At 39.3% G+C, this 23,791-nt stretch overlaps 1 protein-coding gene across 1 annotated transcript; it reads left to right on the top strand.

The window, feature by feature from the left end:
* The first annotated feature begins 248 nt into the window (after positions 1-248).
* Positions 249-23,791, top strand: FUNDC2 (FUN14 domain containing 2). The gene is made up of 5 exons (XM_045538790.1): positions 249-547; positions 4,795-4,945; positions 14,279-14,354; positions 20,151-20,282; positions 23,281-23,791. The coding sequence occupies exons 1-5, from the start codon at positions 415-417 to the stop codon at positions 23,356-23,358; spliced, it is 570 nt and encodes a 189-aa protein (XP_045394746.1). The 5' UTR covers positions 249-414; the 3' UTR covers positions 23,359-23,791.

Below are 23,791 nucleotides of genomic sequence, written 5' to 3' on the forward strand. Positions count from 1 at the left end.
AATGTTTTTTTAAAATGTCTTTCTCCATTAAAAAAGAGTTGGGCACATCGCAGGAGCTCATAAATATCTGCTCAATGTTTACATTAACCCACTTGGCAAAAAAGAAAAAAGAGAAAAAAACCATACATGGCAAGTCTGCCTTCTTTATTTTCAGTGAATTCAAGGGTAAAATATTCGGAAGAGGGGGAGACAGAGTCACGCTCGCGTCATGTGAACTCGCTTCTAAGAGGGCAGGCGGGGCAACCCCACCCTGAGGAGGTTTTCTGCGCACGCGCGTCCCGGCGCATCTGCTGGGCGGGGCTACGGGCCTGTGACACTCCCCCTCCCCAGCTGAGTCTTGTGACGCAGCTGCTTGTGGGGACAAGAAGCTGCTGCCGCGGGCCCAGCCCGCCCTCTTCCGCTGCCGCCGTGGGGATGGAAACATCTGCCCCACGTGCCGGAAGCCAGCTGGCGGCGACGACGGCGCGCCACTCCACGTCCTACAACGCCGGTCTTCTGCCAGTGCCCTCGCGAGACGAGCTCGCCGAAATGGCCGCCTCCTGTCAAGGTAAGGGCGGGCGCGCGCGCGGTTGCCGCGGCTGGCGCAGCCGGGAGCCGCCTTCCTGAGCTCCGGAAGGGGAAGGGCTCCGCGCCTGCCAGTCCCAGGCGAACTCCCCCGGGAGCCCGAGAGGCGCAGGGGCGGGGAGGGAGCCCAGGACTCGCCCCAGGCCCAGCCGCTCCCAAGGTCATGCGCCGGGCTGGGGCCAGACCGCCTCTGGGTGTCGTGTCCAGTCTACCCAGCCTTCCGGCGCCGCCCTAATTGCTAAAGCTGGAGACATTCCGTCCCTGTTTTCGGAAGCGATCTGACTCCTTGAGACTAGCTTCTTTGTCCCTTTGGACGTTCATCTCGAATGCCTCACAGGCGTCATTACGTGTGCAACTGCGTTATTGATGGTTTTGAGAAACTAGTACACATGGGGATACCACTTTGAGATAGTCTTTTCTTTAGTCGGCGTAGTCAAAGGAAGATTCCTTATAATTCGCAGTGGAGTACCTCTTTATGTTTCATACCCTATTTTAAATGCTTAAACTGTATTTAGTTCAGTACTGGCTCACAGGATCCAACTGCTGAACAGATCCATCATTGAAAATTTAATTATATAAACTTAAAATTAAATAAATTATATTAAAAATAAAGACAGGAAAATACTCAAAACTCATCACTTCTTTATTACTTACTATGTTTTATTCCCTATACTAACTCTTGAGGTTGTTTATATCTATCGTGTCTGTGAAGGAGATACCACAGTATGATGGGCTACTGTGCATCTCTTCCCAATTCTGGGTTCAGTGATGTAACAATTCAGTGATGTCATGCTCATGGTGAACGAATACACCATGGAAGCTGGTATAGACTTCAGTTCAGCTCTTGCCCAAATCCACTTGTTAAACATTTACCAGCACACCACTGAATTTAGATGACTTTAAGGAGTTGGAATGTGCAATGTGACAGTTACATATTTTCCCCCAGAGCACACTGCTTTCATTGATTTAAAATGTATATAGGTTGATCAGGTAGTTGCACCTAGGAAATTGATAAATTTTGAGGTTAACATGAATTTCAATCCTTATTATAGTGATGATCACATGATACTGTGATCATTGATATCCTAGTGACTTACTTTTGTCTATCATAGTGCTTAGCAGTGTTTGATGAATGAAGTTGGGTGAAACAGATGTGTCTGATTTAATCCTCATTTTGACTGGAACCACCTATTGAGCTAAGGAGCCTGGTCAGATTACATTAAAACAAAACTGAAAACTCATTCTTATTTTCAGTGATATTCTTCAACCCAGGGAGAGAGTTTCTTCTTTGACATAGTAATGTTTTGTTGTTACATTATAAAAAATTAAACTGCTTGTGATGCCATAGAGGACCCAGTTCCTCAAACATCCATATTTTGATTCTGCTAAATTGAGATCTATGATCTATCTTGAATAAATTCTTGAATTATATTTTGTATACGGTATAAAGTAGAGGTTGAAAGTTTTTTCTTTAATATGAGTTATAATCTAGTAGTTATAACACCATTTGTTGAAAAGACTTTCTTTTCCCCCATTGAATTACCTTGATGCCATGTTATTAACAATCAAATGACTATATGTGTGGATCTATTTCTGGCCCCTGTATCCTCTTACATTGTTATATTTGTGTATCCTTAGGTCATTTCAGCACTGTGTTGAATGCCTTAGCTTTATAAATCTTGAAATTAGGTAGCTGTATATATGTCTTGACATTCCTTGAACTTTCCTCTTCCCCCGACCCCCGCCAAGATTATTGTGGCTGCTTGTGGCACTTTCCTTTTTTTCCTAAATGATTGCAGCAATAACTCCAATTCCACATGGTCTTTTTTCAGTGTGACTTTGATATTCTTCCCTCCAAGAGCTGGGGTCTGTATTCCTTCTTCATGAATCTGGGTCGGACCTTGTGACTGCTCCTACAGCATGTGGTACAAGTAACACTACATTTCCCCTCTCCCTTTCTTGCAACAGTCACCTCCTGAACTCAGCTACCATGCTGTAAGGAAGCCTAATCTAACCCACTTAGAAGAAGCCTATGTCTTCAGATGATTCCAGACCCTGTCCTGTAAGTGTTCCAGCTATAGTCTCAGACATCGTGGAACAGAGAGACAAGTCCTAATGCTGTGACCAAATTCCCGATCCACAGAATCTGAGAGCATAATAAATGATTGTTTTGCTCCATGAAATTTTGGAGTAATTTGTTGTACAGCCATAGTAACTGGAATACTACGCTAGATTGTACTTTCCCATAAATTTTAGAATCAGGTTGTCAATTACATAAAAACTTACTTTTTGATTGGGATTGTATTGGATCTATGTATCAATATGGAGAGAATGAACATCTTAAAAATACTGACTCTTGCAGAACAAACATAGACACAGTATATTTCTCCATTTAGGTCATCTTCAGTTTCTCTCTACAGTTTTGTACTGTACAGTGTTAAGGTCTTGTGCATTTTTCATTAAATTTATTCCAATGTATTTTTTTACAATTAAAATTGTTTTGAAATTCATCATTTCTAATACATAGAAATTCAACTGACTCTTATATTGGTCTTGTATCCTGTGACCTTGCTAATTCAGTTATTCTAGTAGCTTTTTGTAGGTTACTTTGGGTTTTCTGTACACACAGTTATTTTATTTGCCAATACAAGTAGTTTTATTACTGTACCTCTTTTCTCATCTCTTTGCCTTTTATTTCTTCTTTGTGGCACTGGCTAAGACCTCCAGTACAGTGGTGAATGGAAGTATTGAATAGATTTTATGGGAAACTGTTCCATAGTTCACTCTTAAGTATGATATTAACTGTACATTTTTCATAGATTAAGATAAAGGAATGTCAGCAATTTACCATTCAAAGCTATTTACTGTAAAAAGGACCCCAAATGATGGACTTCATCTGACATGGAATCTCTATGATCCTTTCTCACACAATGTTGAGCAAACAATAAAAAATTACTACTACCAATGCAAAAGGTAGTAGTAATCAGACTGATGAAGTTCCTGTCTATTTCTATTTCCTAATTTTCATGCTGATTTTTTTCTTTGACCTACAGATCATTTAGAAGTGTATTGTTTAATTTCTATATATTTTAAATCTCACAAGATATTATAATTATTATTTTGTGCAGTAAAAGTTTATCTACCTATTTACCTATTCCTTTCTGCATTTCCAAACTTCCATCTGGCATCATTTTCTGTCTGCCTGAATAACTTTAGTCTGCCTCTTTGAATGTTACTTCTGTCTCATTCTTTCTATTCTGGAGCTCTAGTTACATATATATTTATCCCTTTGACCATTTCTTGAACATTCTTATTTGCTTATTTCAGCATATTGATCGTCTCTGGTTCTGCTTCTATTTTCTTTTCATTTTTTTTTTTCCTTTATGTGGCTTCGCCTTTGCATGGGTAGCAGTAATTTTTTATTCTTTGCTCAACATTGTGTGAGAAAGGATCATAGAGACTCCATGCCAGATGAAGTTGATCATTTGGGATCCTTTTTACAGTAAATAGCTTTGAATGGAAAACTGCTGACATTCCTTTATCTTAATGCAGTATGTTTTCAGGGAAATAGGGTTGGAAATAGTAGGTAAGCTTGAGATTATCTTCCCTTGGAGAAAGGGATTAGACATTTTGTTAATTCTTTCTCTCTTGGGCTAATCACGTAACCTCTGAGGCTTCATTGCTTAACTATAAAATTGGGTTAGTAAGTACCTACCTTTTCTGTGGATTTAATTAGATATACATGTTTATTGCTTAGCATATTGCCTGGTAAATAGTGAGAGCTCAATTAAACATCACCTCTTTACTATCACTGGAGATCCACATAGTATTGAGAATTTGTGGGCTACTGAATAGTATTAAGTTACTCCTGAAGAGAAGAGACAAATGAAGAAAATGTTTCATTTGGGATTTATCATTAAGCATTACTGGAAGTTTTTCATAGGTCCTTTTGGTTATTTTTAAATTTGAGAGGAAAAACTAGAGGACTAATTCTAGATTTTTGAGGGTTTTTTTTTCCTGTAACACAGACATTAGTATTTGTTGATTTTAGTCTGATTTTCCAAAACTGCAACCCAATTTCAGAGTTAATTTACTATTTAAAAAGAATATTTGGAGGTTTTATATTACATCTATCTCTGTTTCTCTAAAAAATCTCTTAATCTAGTTAGGAATGGCAGTGATTTATTACAGAAGTAAATATTTTCTTATTTTGTATCTTAATTCTTGTAGGAAGCTTTGAGGGAAATTTTGAGTCACTGGACCTTGCAGAATTTGCTAAAAAGCAGCCATGGTGGCGCAAGCTGTTCGGGCAGGAATCTGGGCCTTCGGCTGAAAAGTATAGCGTGGCAACCCAGCTGTTAATTGGAGGTGTCACTGGATGGTAAGTGTTGTGAAAGATGTCCAGTGTCTTTTGTGCACAGTTTAGTATTACAGTTATAGGTACCATCTTGTTTAACCAATGAAGAAAGCACATTGACTTGGTGAAATTGGTCACTTAACGTGTAGCGTTTATCTAAACATCATGTTAAAGTATATTCAGTGGTTACACATAGTGAGTATATACTACATGCCAGGCATTGCTTTAAGTATTTATATAGATATCTCATTTCCTTCTTACAAAAACTCTGGAATTGTTACTGTTATTATCTGTACTCATTTTAAAGGATCTGAGGCTCAGAAAGATTAACTTGCCCAAGGCCACATAGCTAGTAAGTGGTGGAATAAGGAGCTAGCTACTTAATTACCTATGTCAGACGATAATGTGGCACACCTTATGGTTTCATTTATAATAAATTCAAAAAATGTTGATGGCAAATTTAGTAAGTGAATATCGAATCCATCCATCTTATAAACTATTTACATTTGAAAACTTTTATTGTACAATATAACAGAAGTATAGAACAGTGTATATAACAACTGTATATTTTAACAAATACTTACAGAGTGACCACCTACGTAACAACCACTCAGGTTAAAAAAAAAATAATGGCTAGCACCCCAGAAACTCTAGAGATTGTTAAACAATTATTTCCTTGCTTTTCTTTGTAGTTTTAATACCAATTCTGTCACTAAATAATATATTGTATTTTCCAACTTTAAGTAGATGCACTCAGTATGTATTCTTCTGAGTCTTGTTTTATTTATTCAACTTGATGTTTTATATATTCAACCATGTTGTGTGTAGTTGTAGTTTCTTCATTTTTATTTGTATTTAGAATTCCATTGTTTGACTATACGACAGTATATTTATCCAGTTGATGACTGACATTTGAGCTGTTTCAATTTTTGGCCAATGAAAACAATGCTGGGCCAGGTGCAGTGGCTCACTCCTGTCACACTCTGGGAGGCCGAGGCAGGAGGATCCCTTGAGCTCAGAAGTTCAAGACCAGCCTGACCAAGAGCGAGACCCGTCTCTACTAAAAATAGAAAAAATTAGCTGGGCTTGGTGTTGTGCACCTGTAGTCCCAGCTACTTGGGAAACTGAGGCAGGAGGATCACTTAAGCCCAGGAGTTTGAGGTTGCTGTGAGCTAGGCTGACACCACAGCATTCTAGCCCAGGCAATAGAGTGAGACTGTCTCAAAACAAAACAAAAAAAAACCATCTTGATATGAACACTCTTAAATTTCCTACTGTATATGTGCACACATTTCTGTAGGGTCTATACCTAGGAATTGCTAGGTTGTAGGGTATAAGAATCTTCAGCTTCACTAGATAAGTCAAACACCATTTGCTAGAAGTAGTTGTAATAGTTTACACTCCCAGCAAGGACTGAGTGTTCCTGTTGCTCTACATTCTTGCCAGAACTTGGTTTTGCTAGTCTGTTAAATTTTTCACAGTCTGGTAATTAGGTAGTTGTATTTCATTGGGGTTTTAATTCACATTCCCCTGAGTAGGGGTGAAATTGAGCAACTTTTACATGTTCATTGACCATTTGGATCTCCTCTTTGATTAAGTTCCATTCTAATCTTTTTCTATGAAGTCATTCTTTCTCTTATTGTGTTGTAAGAGTTCTTTATATATTTTGTTTATTTTTCTTAAGTCAGGGTCTTGCTCTGTTGCCCGGGCTAAAGTGCAGTGCTATCATCATAGCTGATTGAAACCTCAAACTCCTGGGCTCAAGTGATCCTCCTGCCTCAGCCTCATGAGTAGTTAGGACTACAGGCGTGTATCACCACACCCAGCTAATTTTTTATAGAGACAGGATCTCACTATGTTGCTCAGGCTGATCTAAAACTCCTGGTCTCAAGCAATCCTCCCACCTTGGCCTCCCGAAGTGCTAGGAATACAGGCATGAGCCACTGCGCCTGGCCCACACCTTTATATATTTTGAATATCAGGCCTTTGTTGGTTATATGGATTACAGATGTTCACTCATTCTGCGGTTGTCTTTTCATTTGCTTTATGGTATCTTTTGATGAACTGAAGATATTATTTTTAATATAGTCAATTTTATCAATCTTTACCTTAATGGCTAGTGATATAACTATAGATTACTTTGCATTTTCTAGACTCTTTTATGATAGAATTGTACAGTATATACTCTTTTTCTGGCTTCTTTCATTCAACATAATTTGAGATTCATCTGTGCTTTTTTGTGTATCAGTAATTCATTCCTTTTTATTGCTCAGTAGTACTCCATTGTATGGATATACCACAGTTTGTTTCTCTATTCGCCTTTGAAGGACATTTGGATTTTTTCCACTTTTTGACTATTACAGATAAAACTGCTATGAACATTTGTGTACAAGTCTTTGTATTTTACATATGCTTTCATTTCTTTTGGGTAAATACCTAGGAATAGTATGGCTAGATCATATACTAAGTGAAGGTTTTAACTTTGTAAGTACTTGCCAGTTTTTTAAAGTGCCTGTATCATCTTACATTTCCACCAGCAATGTGTGAGGGTTCCAGTTCTTCCACATCATCACTAACACTTGGTATTATCTTTTAGGTTCACATTCTAGTGAGTATGAAGTTGTATCTCATTGTGGTTTTAATTTACATTTCCCTAATGACTAATGATGTTGAGCATTTCCGTGGGGTTTATTTATTTATTTTGCCATCCATGTATCGTTGGTGACTTGTCTGTTCAGATCTTTTCCCCATGTTTTTATTTATTTTTATTGGGTTGTTGATTTTCTTTCATTACTGAGTTGTGAGAGTTCTTTATATTCTGGATACCGGTCTTAGATATGTGATGTGGAACTATATTCTTCCAGTCTATGGGCTTTTCATTATCTTAACAGTATCTTTTAAAGAGTAGAAGTTCTTAATCTTGAAGTGCAACTCTTTTTTTTATAGTTCCAGCTTTTGGTGTCAATGTCTGAGAATATTTGCCCAATCCAGGGCCACCAAGATTTTCTCCTTTGTTTTTTTCTGGATGGTTTATAGGTTTAGGTTTTACATTTAGGTCCATGATCCATTTTGATTTACTGTTCCTTCCTTCCTTTGTCCCTCCCTCCTTCCCTCTCTCCCTTTATTCCTTTCTTTTTTCCTCCCATTTATATTTACTTACTTAATCACTACCATTTCATAGATGAATGATTTACTCTTTGTATATGGTTCAAGGTAGGGATCCAAGTTATGTTTTGTTTTGGCATATGAATATCTAGTTTTACCCACATGATTTGTTGGAAACACTGTCCTTTTTTCCACCGTATTTATACCTATGTCAAAAATCAGTCGACTATATGTCTGTTCCTGAGCGCTATGTACTTACTGTTAAATTGATCTAGGTGCCATTATCACATTGTTTTGATTACTGTAGCTTTATAATAAGTCATGAATTTAGGTAAGGTAAATCTTGAAACTTTGTTCTTTACCAAAGCTATTTTGAGTATTCTAGATACTTAGCATTACCATATGAATTTTAGAATCAGCTTGCTGCCAGTGTCTGCCAAAAGTCTGATGAGATTTTGACTGAGATTGCATTGATCCATGAACATTGGTATATCTCTTTATTTGTTTAGGTTTTCTTTACTTTCTGAGCAATGTTTTGTAGGTTTTATACATCTTATATATCAAATTTATCCCTAAGTATTTCATATTTTTGATGTTGTTATAAATGCTATTACTTTAAAATTTTCAATTTTCCATTGTTCATTGCTTTTACAGTTTATAGAAATGCAGTTGATTTTTTTATATATTGATCTTGTATATTGCAGTTTTGCTAATGTCTCTTATTAGTTTATAGAGTTCAGGGGTCCCCAAGACCACTGTCATGTTTGATAATTCTGTAGGAGGATTCACAGAACTCAGAGCTATTCTACTCAGGTTTATAATTTTTTTTACAGCAAAAGAATACAGATTAAAATCAGCCAGGGAAGAGGCACGTGGGATAGAGTCCAAGGAGTTCAATGCATGGAACTTCCACTTGTCCTCTCCCTGTGGAGACTTTGTATTGAAACTGGGTTCTTGTAGGCAGCCTATGGGTGGTTGTTACTTTTTAAAAATCCACTTTGACAATCTCTTTCTTTTAATTAGGATCCCTAGATCATTCGCACTGAAGTTTATTTTCTAAAATTTTTTTAATTGGCTAGTAAAAATTATACATATTTGTGGTATATATGATGTCTCGTTATGTGTATACATTGTGAAATGGCTAAATCAAGGTATTTAACATATGTGTTACCTCACATACTTATCATGTTTTTGTGGTGAGAACACGTAAAATCTACTGTCTTTGCAATTTTCAAATATATAATATGTTGTTATTAACTGTAGTTACCATGATGTATGTAGATATCTTAAGCTTATTCCTCCTGTCTAACTGAAATTTTGTGTCTTTGACCAACATCTCCCCAGACCCCCTATATCCCTCCCACCCCCCACTCTCTGGTAACCACCATTCTACTCCCTGTTTCTATGAGTTCAACTTTTTTCACTCCACATATGAGAGATCGTAGGTATTTGTTCTGTGTCTGGCTCATTTCATTTAACATAACCGTCCTCCAGCATCATCCACGTTGTCACAAATGAGATAATTTCCTACTTTTTTCTGCTTGAATAGTATTCCATTATGTGTGTGTGCGTGTGTGTGTGTGTGTGTGTGTATACACACACACACACACGCACACAGCACGTTTTCTTTATTCATTCATCTGTTGATGGATACTTAGGTTGATTCCATATCTTGGCTGTTGTGAATAGTGCTACAGTAAATAGGGAATGCAGATATTTCTTCAACATACTGATATTATATCCTTTGTTTATATATATACCCAGTAGTGCAATTGTTGGATCACATGGTAGTTTTAGTTTTCTGAGGAAGCTCTGCACAGTTTCCCATAATGGCTGTACTAATTTAGATTCCCACCAACAGTGTGCAAGGGTTCCCTTTTCTCCACATCGTCACCAACATTTGTCATCTCTTGTCCTTTTGATAACCATTCTAGGCCAGGCGTGGTGGCTCACGCCTGTAATCCTAGCACTCTGGGAGGCCAAGGCGGGCAGATCGTTTGAGCTCAGGAGTTCGAGACCAGCCTGAGCAAGAGCAAGACCCCATCTCTACTAAAAAAACAAAAAAAAACCAAAAAAAAGCAAAACAGAAAGAAATTAGCTGGACAACTAAAAATATATATATAAAAAATTAGCTGGCATGGTGGCACATGCCTGTAATCCCAGCTACTCGGGAGGCTGAGGCAGGAGGATCGCTTGAGCCCAGGAGTTTGAGGTTGCTGTGAGCTAGGCTGATCCCACGGCACTCTAACTCGGGCAACAGAGTGAGACTGTGTCTCAAAAAAAAAAAAATATCCATTCTAACAGGTGTGAGGTGATGTCTCATTGTGGTTGTAATTTGCATTTTCCTTATGATTAATGATGTCGAGCATATTTTCGTATACCTTACCTGTTGGCCATTTTTATGTCTTCTTTTGAGAGATGTCTATTTAGGTCCTTTGCCCATTATTTAATTGGGTTATATTTTTACCATTGAGTTGTTTGAGTTCCTTATGTATTTTGGATATTAGTCCCTTATCAGATGTATGGTTTGCAAATATTTTCTCTCATTCTGTAGGTTCTCTCTTCATTCTATTGATTGATTGTTTCCTTTGCTGTGAAGAAACTTTTTAGTTTGATACAGTCCCATTTGTCTATTTTTGCTTTTGTTGCCTTTGCCCCTGGAGTCATAGCCAAGAAAACTTTGTCCAGACCAATGTCATGGAGCTTTTCCCCTATATTGTCTTCTAGTAGTTTTGTAGGTTAAGGTCTTATGTTTAAATCTTTAATCAATTTTGAGTTGATTTTTGTATATTGTGTGAGATGAGGATCTAATTTTATTCTTCTACATGTGAATATCCAGTTTTCCCTGCAGCTTTTATTGAAGACTGTCCTTTCCCCATTGTGTGTTCTTGGCTCTTTTGTCAAAAATCAAGTAGTTAGTAAGTATGGATTTATTTCTGGGTTCTCTGTTCCCTTGGTCTGTATATATGTTTCTATGCTAATACCATGCTGTTTGGTTACTATAGCTTTGTAGTGTATTTCAAAATCAGGTAGTGTGATGCCTGTAACTTTGTTTTTTCATCAAGATTTCTTTGGCTCTTTGGGGTCGTTGAATTTTAGGATTGTTTTTTCTGTTTCTGTGAAAAATGTCATTGGAATTTTGATTTGGATTGCGTTGAATCTGTAGATTGCTTTGGGTAGTGTGGACATGTTAACAATAATAATTCTTCCAATCAATGAACGTGGAATGTCTTTCCATTTATTTGTCTTCAATTTCTTTTATTGATGTTTTATAGTTTTCAGTGTATAGATCTTTCTCCTCCTTGGTTAGATTTATTCCTACGTATTTTTTTGGTAGCTATTGTAAATGGGACAAGCTTGTTTTTGTTATTATTGAATTCAGATTTATCATCTTAGTATTCCTTCTGTTCTTTGTTTCCTTTTCGTACTTGTGTGAGAGTGTGTATGTGTGTGTATATATAATATAAATGTATATTTGTATGCATAAATAGTTTTTAATGAGGTGAAATTCACATAAAACTAACCATTTTAAAGAGAAAAAGTCAGTGGCATTTAGTATATTCACGGTGTTGCACAACCATCTGTCTGTAGTTTCAAAACATTTTCATCACCTGCAAATGAAACTGAGTACCCACTGAGCAGTTACTTCACATTCTTCCTTCCCCCAACCCCTGGCAACCACCAGTCTGCTTTCTGTGTCTGTGGATTTACCTAAATTGTATATTTTATAAAATAGAATCATACAATATGTGAACTTCTGTGTCTGGCTTCTTTTACTTAGTGTAATGCTTTGGAGGTTCATCCATGTTATAGTGTGTATCACTACTTCATTCCTTTTTATAGCTGAATAGTATTCTACTGTATGTATATGCTATGATTTGTTTATCCATATGTCCATTGGTGAACATTTGGATTGTTTCTACCTTTCAACTGTTGTGAATAATGCTTCTATGAACCTTAGGTACGAGTATTTATTTGAGTACCTGTTTTCAGGTCTTTTTTGGTATATACCCGGGAGTGGAATTGCTGGGTCACATGATAATTCTGTGTTTACTTTTTTGATGAACCATCTAACTGTTTTCCACAGTGGCTGTACTATTTTACAATCCCACTAGCAATGTATGAGGGTTTCAGTTTCTCCGAATTTCACTGACACTTGTTTTCCATTTTTTTGTTTGCTTTTTTAAAGCCATCCTAATTAAGTGGTATGTCATTGTGTTTTTAATTTGTATTTCCCTGACTACTAATGATGCTGAGCATCTTTCATGTGCTTTTTGGCCATTTGGATATCTTCTTTGGAGAAATGTCAATTGAAGTCCTTGGCCCATTTTTTAATTGGGTTGTTTGTCTTTTTGTTATTGAATTGTAGGAGTTGTGTATATATTCTGGATACTAGACCCTTAACAGACATATGATTTGCAAATATTTTTTTTCTGTTCTCTATTTTTTCACTGTCTTGATAATGTCCATTGATGCACAAAAGTTTTTAATTTTGATGAAATCCAGTTTATTTCTTTCTCTTGTTGATTGAATCACATATTTTTCATAATTTTGTTTCTGTCCTTTGTTGACTTATTAGTGATAAGTCTTCATTTTGTAATTTTAGTGGTTGCTTTAGCATTTATAGTATACATCTTTTATTTATCACAGTCTGCCTTCAAAAGTGTTATATGGCTTCACATGTAGTATTAACAGTGTGCTTCCATTTCTCCCCTCCCCTTTTGTTTTTATTGCCCTACATTTTCCTTTTACACATGTTATAAATCCATAATACATTCTTATTATTTTTGCATTAAATATTGAATTCTTATAGTTTTTAATAAGAAAGCAGCCCTTCATATTTACTCCCATAGTTTCCATTTCTTGTGCTCTTCATGCCTTTGTGTCAATCCACATTTCCATCTGGTATCATTTTCCTCTGCCTGAAAGAAGAAAGGCTTCTTTAATATTTCTTGTATTGCTAGTCTACTGGGATGAATTTTTTTCATTTCTTATTTGTCTTAGAAAAGTCTTCATTTCTTCTTTGTTTTTGAAAGATGTCAAAAGCTGCTGTAGGTCAAATGAGATGAAGACAGAGAAGCGAATGCTAGCATTTGGCAAGGTCAAGATCAGTGTTAACCTTGATAAGAATAGTTTCATTGAAGTGATGGGACAAAAGCCTGCTTGGAGTGAGTTTGAGAAAATGAATACAGATGATAATAGAGATAGCAAGTATAGGCAGCCCTTAAGTACTTTTGCTATAAAGGGTAGCAGAGGAAAGGGAAGGTGGCTGGAGAAGAATTGGAGTCTAGGGAGGATTTTTTTCAACAATGACTAATAATCACAGCAAATTCGTGTTCAGCAATGAACAAAATCTTTGCCCTCATGAAGCTTACATTTTAGTACAGGGTCGGGGCAGGAAGGTAGACTATAATAAAGAAACAAAATTCAACATATTCAAAATGGCATTATCTCTTCCCTCAGCCCCCTCCGCCTTTTCCTCTGCTTCTCTTCTTTGTTTTTATATCACAAAAAATATCGTCTGCTGTCCACCTAGTCATTCAGGACAGAGTCCTGTCCCTTATCCCCTGCAACCACTCTGTCCTCAAACTTAGGCATGTTTTATTTATTTGCCTTCTCTACCTTCATCCTCCCCCTTTAATCCATTCTCCACAACATAGCCAAGACTCATCTTTTAAAAATACAATGTGGGGGCCAGGTGCGGTGGCTCATGCCTGTAATGCTAGCATTATGGGAGGCCAAGGTGGAGAGGATCCCTTGAGCTCAGGAGTTCGAGACCGGCCTGAGCAAGAGTGAGACCCTGTCTCTACTAAAAATAGAAAACATTAGCTGAGTGTGGTGGTGCCTGCCTGTAGTCTCAGCTACTTAGGAGGCTGAGACAGGATTGCTTGAGCCCAGGAGTTTGAGGTTGCAGTGAGCTATGATGATGCCACTGCACTGTAGCCAGAGCGACAGAGCTAGACACTATCTCAAAAATAAATAAATAAATAAATAAATAAATAAATAAATAAATAAATAAATAAAAACATCGTGGGAGTTCTAAGAGATCTTCTCAAGACCACAAAATTAGTACGTGGTAGAGCCAAGATTTGATTTCCTTATGTTATGCTCCTCTTGGGGCTGGCTTTATGTAGGGGCTAGGAAGAAGCTGGATCATCTCAAGGTAAGTAGGATATGAACATTACCAGAAAAGCATGTCTGTGTGTATCTGACAGCCTGTTAACTTGTCTGATGTTTGTTTGTTTTTTGTAGGTGTACAGGGTTCATATTCCAGAAGGTTGGAAAGTTGGCTGCAACAGCTGTGGGAGGTGGATTTTTTCTTCTTCAGGTTTGTATGTCAAATGTTCTTAGATGTTTGGAAATTCCACTTGCCAATTAAGGAATGTGGTGTGGGGAGCTGTAATATAGTCCTGGCTATATTATACTAGAATAGCCTTTGCACTTGTTTTCATGTACTATTTTAAATGCTTATGACTACTTGAGTCAAATTTTATCAATTATACTAGTAAATGTGATTTACTAGTACATATTCCCTGTCTTAGCTCACTTAACAGAGTTTTTAAGACTAATTGAAATATTAAGCAGATGGCGTGGTGGCATGTGGCTGTAATCTTGGCCCTGTAGTCCCAGCACTTTGGGAGGCAGAGGCAGGGAGGTCGCTTGAGCCCAGGAGTTTGGGGCTACATTGAGCTATGATCGTGCCACTGTACTCCAGCCTGGGTGACAGAGCAAGACCCTTTCTTAAAAAAGAATTCAAAAACGCAAGTGCCCTGTGATATGATTACTCTCATATGCTATTATGTATAGGGGAAATTGAGCATTTGATGAGAAATGAGGATGAAATGACAGTATAGTCAGATGTCCTCTGCTATCTCTTTGGCCCCTAGTTTATTTCAGAACCAGTTGGTTCTCTGAGGCTTCTCTAGGAGAGACTAACAAAGGAAGGCTTGAGAAAGGGAGCAGCTTCTTCAACAACAAAAGAAAACTGACCTTTAATTGTAATGGGCACATGTTTCTTAGCTCTGTAGCATCGGTGTTCAAACTTGGTTCCACACTAGGGTCAGATGGGAGTTTTAAGAAAACACTGGTGTGTGCCCTCCCCAGTCTGATTTCACTGGTAGTAGGCATGGTCGTACATCGGAACATTTACAGCTCCTGAGGTGATTCTGATGTGCAGCAGTGTGTAAGAACTGCTGTGCTGTAGAAGCCATAACATGTTGAATCATGCCACAGACTCTGAATTCATAGCCCTTCGTCTCTTCCCACAGTTGGCATCCCTGATTTTGGCAAGGTAAGTTCTGCATTAGCACCAGGATGGGACTGAGTTTTCCAGATGGGTCAGGTGAAAATGAAACGTGTGGAAGAAGGAAGCTGGTAACTGGCTGGAGCTGGGTTGAATATAGTATCGCTGCATAACAAATTCCCTCAAACTTAATGGCTTCAAATAACAATTATTTTACTATCTCTCACAGTTACAGGAGTTTGGGAGGGTTAAGGTGGGCACTTGTGGCTCATGTGGTTACAGGCAGATGATGGCTGGCGTCAGATGAGCAGAGGATTGGGGCAGGTCTAGGTTGGCTGGGCCTCTTTGTCTCGCTCTTTCCTTCCCTCCCTCTCCATAGTTTCAGAGCTCCTTTATATGGTCCCTGTGCTTGGGCTGGGTTAGGCTTTCTCACACCACTGTGACCTCAGGACTCCCAAGCACAGTGCTCCAGAAACATGGTGAAAGTTGCACCTCCTTTCTTGCCCAAGCCTCGAAGGTCATGCAGCGTCACTTTTCCTGGCTCCCTCGCTGTGGGCTTGTGCAGCTGGCTCTCTTTCTGGACAGGTGTGGGGCCCCATCCTTACACCTCTCTCTTCCTCCTCTTGCTTCTTCAGGTGGAAGTGCAATGACAGTTCTATCCTTGTGATTTCCCCTACACCCTGCCCCAAATGTCATAAATGTCTTAATATTGCTTTGAAATGTCTTAATTTGAGTGTGCCCTGTTTCTTTTGGGGGCCCTCACTCCCAGAAGTAATTGGTATTGGAAGAGTCTCTAGGACGGACCTTCAAAATGAGATTCTGGTGTTGGATAAGTCTAATATTCAAGGAGTACAGGGAGGTGGGACATAGGGAATCTTTGGTGAGCTCTCATGTTATCTGTCACCAGAGGGCTGAGGGTAGAGGGCAAGCATGACATTGGGAGATCCTTTAATTCCTTTAATTAGACTTGTCAATTACTTTAAAAAATCCAGTTGAAATTTTTATTGGAATTGCATTGGAACCATATAGTTAAATTGGGGAAGAATTAATATCTTTTATGATACTGAATCATCTGTGAACATGAGTTTTCTCTCCAATTTTTAGATATTTAATGTTTTTGAATAGGCTTTTATTTATTTTTCCATATAGATCTCACACATCTGTAATTAAGTTTTATTTCTGGATATATTTTTAGTTGCTCTCCTGGATGATGCTTTTAAAGCTACACATTCTGGCCAGGCGCAGTGGCTCACACCTGTAATCCTAGAACTCTGGGAGGCCGAGGCGGGAGGATCGCTTGAGGTCAGGAGTTCAAGACCAGCCTGAGCAAGAGCGAGACCCCATCCCTACTGAAAATAGAAAAAATTAGCCGGGCATGGTGGTGCCTGCCTGTAGTCCCAGCTACTTCAGAGGCTGAGGCAACAAAAAAAACCCTATACATTGTAATTTATGCTGGTGTGTTGAAATATAGTTGACATTTTATGTTACAGCCAGCCCATTTGTCTGGGATTCTTTTTTTTTTTTTTTTTTTTGAGACAGAGTCTCGCTTTGTTGCTCGGGCTAGAGTGCCGTGGCGTCAGCCTAGCTCACAGCAACCTCAAACTCCTGGGCTCAAGCAATGCTCCTGCCTTAGCCTCCTGGGTAGCGTGAGCCACCATGCCCAGCTAAGTTTTTCTATTTTAGTTGCCCAGCTAATTTTTTTTTTCTATTTTTAGTAGTGATGAGGTCTCACTCTTGCTCTGGCTGGTCTTGAACTCCTGATTTCAAGCAGTCCTCCCTCCTCGGCCTCCCAGAGTGCTAGGATTACAGATGTGAGCCCCCGTGCCCAGCCTTGTTTGGGATTCTTTTGGGTTTTTGTCTGTAAAATCATACTATCTGTGAACAATGATATTTTTCCTTCACAGTCTTTGTGAATTTAATTGCTTTTGCTTACCAAGCCATAGATAATTTCCACCACTTTTTGAAGCTTTCCAGCCTATGTGCACAGCCCACAGGCACCAGTGTGCTGATTTCAATCACTATGAGACAGCGACACTGGTGGGTAATGTGCTAGTTTTTAATGTATTCAATTCCCTGTACCTGTTCCTGCTCTAATGGAAGCATGATGTTACTCTTTGCCAGTAGAGGGCGCGAGAGGACCTTGCAGGGGCAAGGGGCTTTCTTTTCCCAGTTCTGGTGTTGTATGTTTTGCTTCTTTGCTCCTGCAGTACAGTTGGCCACTGATGGCATAGAAAGCAGGAAGTCACCTAACAGTCCTGGCCTGAGCCATGCAGGGGACTTCACGCCCACTGGTACTACGTTTGCACCTTTGTAAAAAATCTATATAGACAAAGATGTCTATGAATAGGGACAGTTTTACTTTTTCCTTTCCAATCTGGATGCCTCTTAATTCCTTTTCTTGCCTTCTTGCCTTATTACATGGACTGTGACTTCACTTCTGGTAAGATGCTGAATAGGAGTGGGAAAGGTAGACATCTTTGTCTCGTTCCCAGTATTCATTCTTTCACCAATATGTGTATATTGTTAACTGTTGGTTTTTTTGTATATGTCCTGTATCAAGTTAAGGAAGTTCCCCTCTTTTCCTCTTTTCTGAGAGTTTTATCATGAATTTGTGTTGAATTTTGTCAAATGTATTTTGAGGCGAGGCCAGTTGATACTGCAGGAAAAACAGGAAGCACACCACCAGTTTGGTGGTTTCAATTTCAGTCTTCTCCAATCTGCCTGTTGCTCTTATCAGAGCTCTCAAATAGCTGTTCCACGTATTCTGTTGGTTTAATAGCATGATTCTGTGGGAGAAACAGGGTAGAATAAATGAACGAGAACCTTCATTTAGCATACAAAGTTTGATATTCAGCTGGGTTGCTGTAATAAAGTAGTTTGTTCTTTTTAGTATTAAGTAATTCTATTGTGCAAACATGATGCAATTTGTTTATCCATTCGTACATTGATGAACTTTTGTGTTATTTCCAGTTATTGACTCTTACAAGTAAAGCTACCATAACAAGAGCTGCCATTCTGGACATAGTGTAATAGCATGTGCAGTTTCAGTGTTGGTGGATGATGCCAGATTCTTCTCTTAAAATACTCTCAGTTAATACTCTTAGTAAGAGTATATGAATACCTATTTCCCCACATCCTTACCAACACTGAATATTTTCAATCTTTTAATTTTACCTAATCTGATAAAAAATAATAGCTCATTTTAATTTGTATTTCTGTGATTACTTATGAAATCGAACTTTTTCTTAGGCACTTCTGTGAATTGCCTTTCCCCAATTTTCAAGTGGATTTTTTTCTTTCTGATCTCTATAAGAGCTTTACTTTTTTATGAGTATTAATGTTTTATGATACACATTGCAAATATTTCCTCTAGCCCATTTGGGTGACTGGTTGGTGGTGCCATTAACTAAAGTAGGAACTAGAAGAGCAACAATGCAGGAGGAAACTCTAGAAAGGTGAAGAGTTCCAGTTTTAGATATTTTGGGATATCCATATAGATATGACTTATCAAAAATTTGGTAGAGAGAAAAAATATTTATGAGATACTGACTGATGGCCTATAATCAGTCTTATCCTGTTCATGATTCCTTGATGAAATTGTTTTCACTGAGTTTTAGTGTTTTTGTGCTATAGGTGTATTTGGATGTGATTTTCCTTACATGGCTGCCCCTTGTATGAAGTTGCTCATGAGAAATCTCTGGGACCACATGCTAGATTTCTTTCTGAGCAACTGGTACCTTTCTTCCTGTTGAGCAGCAGTGATTACTATCTGACAGCCTTGCTCTGTTCACAATCCCAAGAAACTTAGTCACTCACAGGCACATTGATTGACTTCTCAGAGATGCTCTATGGAAACACTGGTGTTGGCTATAAGCACCATCTCTTCACCTTATATCTTGACCTCTCTACCCTTATTTTCATATTACCTTTTTTTTTTTTGAGACAGAGTCTTGCTCTGTCACCCTGGCTAGAGTGCCGTGGTGTCAGCCTAGCTCACAGCAACCTCAAACTCCTGGGCTCAAGCGATCCTCCTGCCTCAGCCTCCCGAGTAGCTAGGACTACAGGTGTGTGTCACCAGGCCTGGCTAATTTTATGTTTTTCAGTAGAGACAGGGTCTCGCTCTTGCTCAGGCTGGTCTTGAATGCCTGACTTCAAGCGATCCTCCTGCCTCAGCCTGCCAGAGTGCTAGGATTATAGGTGTGAGCTGCTGTACCCAGCCATACCATTTTATATTTTTAAGCTAACTTAAAACTTTGCAAGGGAGTGTGTGTGTAAGAGTATAAGTAAATTAAAATAATTGCTAGCAGTTATTTACAGTTCCAGGCATAGGGCCTTGCACATAGAGTGGATGCCGAGTAGATGATGAGTGAATGCCATGTTCATACAAAGAATCAGATGGCGAGGCCGGGCGCGGTGGCTCACGCCTGTAATCCTAGCTCTGGGAGGCCGAGGCGGGTGGATCGCTCGAGGTCAGGAGTTCGAGACCAGCCTGAGCAAGAGTGAGACCCCGTCTCTACTAAAAATAGAAAGAAATTATCTGGCCAACTAAAAAATATATATACAAAAAAATTAGCCGGGCATGGTGGCACATGCCTGTAGTCCCAGCTACTCGGGAGGCTGAGGCAGTAGGATCGCTTAAGCCCAGGAGTCTGAGGTTGCTGTGAGCTAGGCTGATGCCACGGCACTCACTCTAGCCCGGGCAACAAAGTGACACTCTGTCTCAAAAAAAAAAAAAAAAAAAAAGAATCAGATGGCGACTGTCTCCAAATATGGAAAGTCAGAAGGGTTTTGAAAGTCTACTTCATGATTTAGCCTAACAAAGAGATACAACAATCCTGTGCGTCTTCTCATTTCTTATTGTCATTGTTGCTGAAACTGTAGCTTGCAAACCATACTGGTTACATCAAAGTTGACTGGCAACGAGTAGAGAAGGACATGAAGAAAGCCAAAGAGCAGCTGAAGATCCGTAAGAGCAACCACATACCTACTGAGGTCAAGAGCAAAGCTGAGGAGGTGAGACTTGTTCGTGTGCAGTATGTGAAGGGTACAGACAATTTTGTGTGTAAAAAATGGGCTAGACATACCAATATCTCAGTGATGGACAAGGCTTAAAGATTACAAGGTACTTGGAGTAATGAGATAAAAGCCTTAGTTGGTATATCTTCACTTCAGAGGCATTTTTTTTAAAGCTAGGTAATTAAAGCATATGGTGACCTTTGTCAGTGATGCAGACAATACTCGTCTCTGTACATTTTTGAATTGATTTTGAATCATAAAATTATGTCTCTCCATGCACACATATCTCTGAAATATCCATACTCTGCTTGTTCTACACATAAGTAGCCCTGGAGTCAGCAAACTTTTTCTGTAAAGGTCTGGATAGTAAATATTTCCAGCTTACTGGGCTGTATGGTCTTTGTCATAGTTACTTGACTCCACTGTATAGTGTGAAAATAGCCGTAGATGATACATAGACAAGTATGTATGGCTGTGTTGCAATAAAACCTTATTTAAAACCAGATTTGGCTATGGGGCTATATTTTGCTAACTCCTGATCTAGAACACAAATCAGTTAGATTATATTGGCTGGCCCTGGAGGGACAGGAGAAGTCCTTCTTCTTTAAAAGGGTGTATTTTGCTGCTACTTTATTACTTTTAGGAATATGTCAGATATCCTAAAGAAATAAGGGCACTGAACTAGGAAGAAATAAACCAGGATCAGAGTGTGAAGAAGGTGGCTAGTACCTTCTGTAGCTTGGAGTGATAAGGTTCTGCCACTAGCTTTCTCTAGATTCACAGGGAAAAGAGTTCTCTGGTACTGAGTGGCTCTTCATGCTAGGCCCTGGGGACTTAGAGGTAAATCAAAGCAGTCTTTGTCCTCGAGGCAGTCACACTCTAGTAGCAGTGAGAGAAAAAAGTCATATAATCAAGTAGAATAGGTGGTAGGAGATGAGGTACTTAGCTTAAACATGGCAAAATAAACACATGCCTTTATCTGCACTTCATTCTGAAATATTTCTGAATGACGGTAACAAAGTATAAAAGGTTAAACCCACAAAGATGAAGAGAATAGGAGAGGAACACCAGTAGACAAGAAATTTCAGCAAATTTTTAGAAGTTGGAAAACAGATAGTTGAGTGGTAAATGACTTAGCAGAGTAGAAAAATACTGAACAGATGACAACCCAGCATCACCAGGTACCTGGTGACAGTCTCTGTAAGGTGGCAAGTAGTCAGTCAAAGCTGGTGCCTTCCCACAGTGGGAAGGTGGCAAAGGTGGGCAGCTACAGGAGCCCAGATGGCACTCCCTTCCTTCTGTCCCTCTTCCTCAATCTCCATGTTATGACAGTTACACTTTTTTTATTTCACTAAAATGTTATTATTCAAATGTTTATAAAAGTAATACATGATTGTTGAAAACTTTTTTAATAATATCAGAAGTGTATATAACAATAAGTATTAGGTTAATTAATGTTTGACTAGATAGAACCAACTGTTGACTCACAGAGAGGGAGCTTGTTATAAAGTAACCAAATGATTTGAAATTGGTTCATTCCAGAAATATTTATTGCTCCTGTTCCTGGCCCAGCACTGTCACAGTCCCTGGGGATATAGTGGCCAGTTCCTCCACTCATAGAGTCCGTGGTCTGATTTGGGAAACAGGATGAAGATGATAATAAGTTCAGTGTTTAGCTGAAAGGTGACTTCATTGAGAACAGTAGTAGTGGGGTGGTGGAGTTGAAAGCTGTACTGTGGCAAGTTGAGGAAAGAGTAGGAAGTAAGAAAGTAAAAATAATAAAAACAATTATTTCAGGAATTTATGTGATGTTTTTTCTTTCCTGCTGAGGGCGAATGGCAGAAGTCCCTCATTGAGGGAAACGTGGAGGTCCAGGGGAATTAGGGGAGGGGGAAATGAGGCAGGAAGACACAGGCATATTGGGGGTGAGGGGACACTTGAAGGTTAGGAGACAGTGGTCCAAAGAGGCTGGGGAATGTGGGTGTGAGTGGCTTAAGTGGTTTGGAGATGTAGTCACTATACTTGAATTCAAGAAATGATCAGGTCAGGGTGCAGGATGTGGTGTTCCTGTGAATGCTCTCTAAGGTGGAGGTTATACGTGGGAGAAAGAGGAAGTCTGAGCCAGTGACCAAAGTTCTCTCTGAAATGGGCGTGGTGGGGGGAGGTGGCCAGGACATTGATAGAGCACAGACAAAGGAGCCATAAAGGGTGCCCAGTATATGCTCTGAACCTCAAGTGAGTGGGAACTTTTGCTGGAAGGTAGAAGGGAGGCGGGAGGCTTTGGGAGTTTAAGAAAATAGGACCTCACCTGTTAATCATCCTTGGATGTAGTGAAGTGTGATAATGGTAATTCATAGCCATCTACTTGAGGATGTTTCAGAGGGAAGTAGATGGGTGGATGGATGGGCAGGTGGACAGGCAGACGGATGGAGAGATTTGGGGGAGGGACTTCACAGAATAAGCAGCCTCCGTTGGAAGGTAGATACCAAAGAGAATGGAAGGAGCAGAATTGGAAACAATGAGAATTGCCCCTGTAACCAGTCTATTTAGTGCAGCTTCACTCTTTCCTCATAACTGTCCCCATGAACTCTGTCTGTCCTTGTCCCTATATAAACTCTCAGGTGAATCCCTTAGCCCTTAAGTAGCATTACTAAAGACAGAATCTGAGGAGTTGCCCTTGACTTCTCATTCCCCATATGGCCATGACATCCAGTCACAAAGTCCCATCTCAAAAACATCTCTTGAATTTGATCACTCTGCACTAGCACCTCTGCCACCACCCTGATTCAAAGAACCATTGTCTCTGAACACCTGCCCTGCGTCCCGTCAGGCTCCCTGTAGTCTTACTCTCCCCACAGCAGCCAGTGGTCATATTCACGTGTAAGTCAATTCATGGATTCCATCATCCTTTGGTAAAGTGCAAACTACTTACCTAACAGGTGAGGGGATTAACATCTTTAGCAAAATAACTCACTGTGCTATCTTCTGTTCCCAGGTGGTTTCATTTGTGAAGAAGAATGTTCTAGTGACTGGGGGATTTATTGGAGGCTTTCTGCTTGGCATGGCGTCCTAAGGAGGATGACTTCACTTCCATTGTTCCTGCTTTTTCCAGCCAGCAGCCTCTACACTCCATCGTAGGACACTGAGTCTCTCCTCTTCCTCATCTTCTCCCATCCCTGCCGTGGCATTTCTGAATGGCTTCTGTAGGCATCTGTTGGTACAAGTTATTACAGCCCTACCATGAACTTGATGGTGGCAGAAGAGACAATAGGTGTTAGCTCTCCTTCCAGTACACTCCCCACTTGGCCAGTCTGTAGGTCAGCAAGAATGTTCCTTTTCCTCCTACATAAGATACTTATCAGAGCATGTTGCAAGATGGTTCGCCATGGAGGACGAATGGATCCCCAAAGGTTGTCCCAAACTGTTGATTTGGAAAAGAAATAAGCACGTAGCTTATTATGTGCTGCATGGAAAGGAACTGAATACATTTGCCTTTAAGCATGAAA

Source organism: Lemur catta, chromosome X (assembly GCF_020740605.2).
Source record: "Lemur catta isolate mLemCat1 chromosome X, mLemCat1.pri, whole genome shotgun sequence".
NCBI classification, from domain to species: Eukaryota; Metazoa; Chordata; class Mammalia; order Primates; family Lemuridae; genus Lemur; species Lemur catta.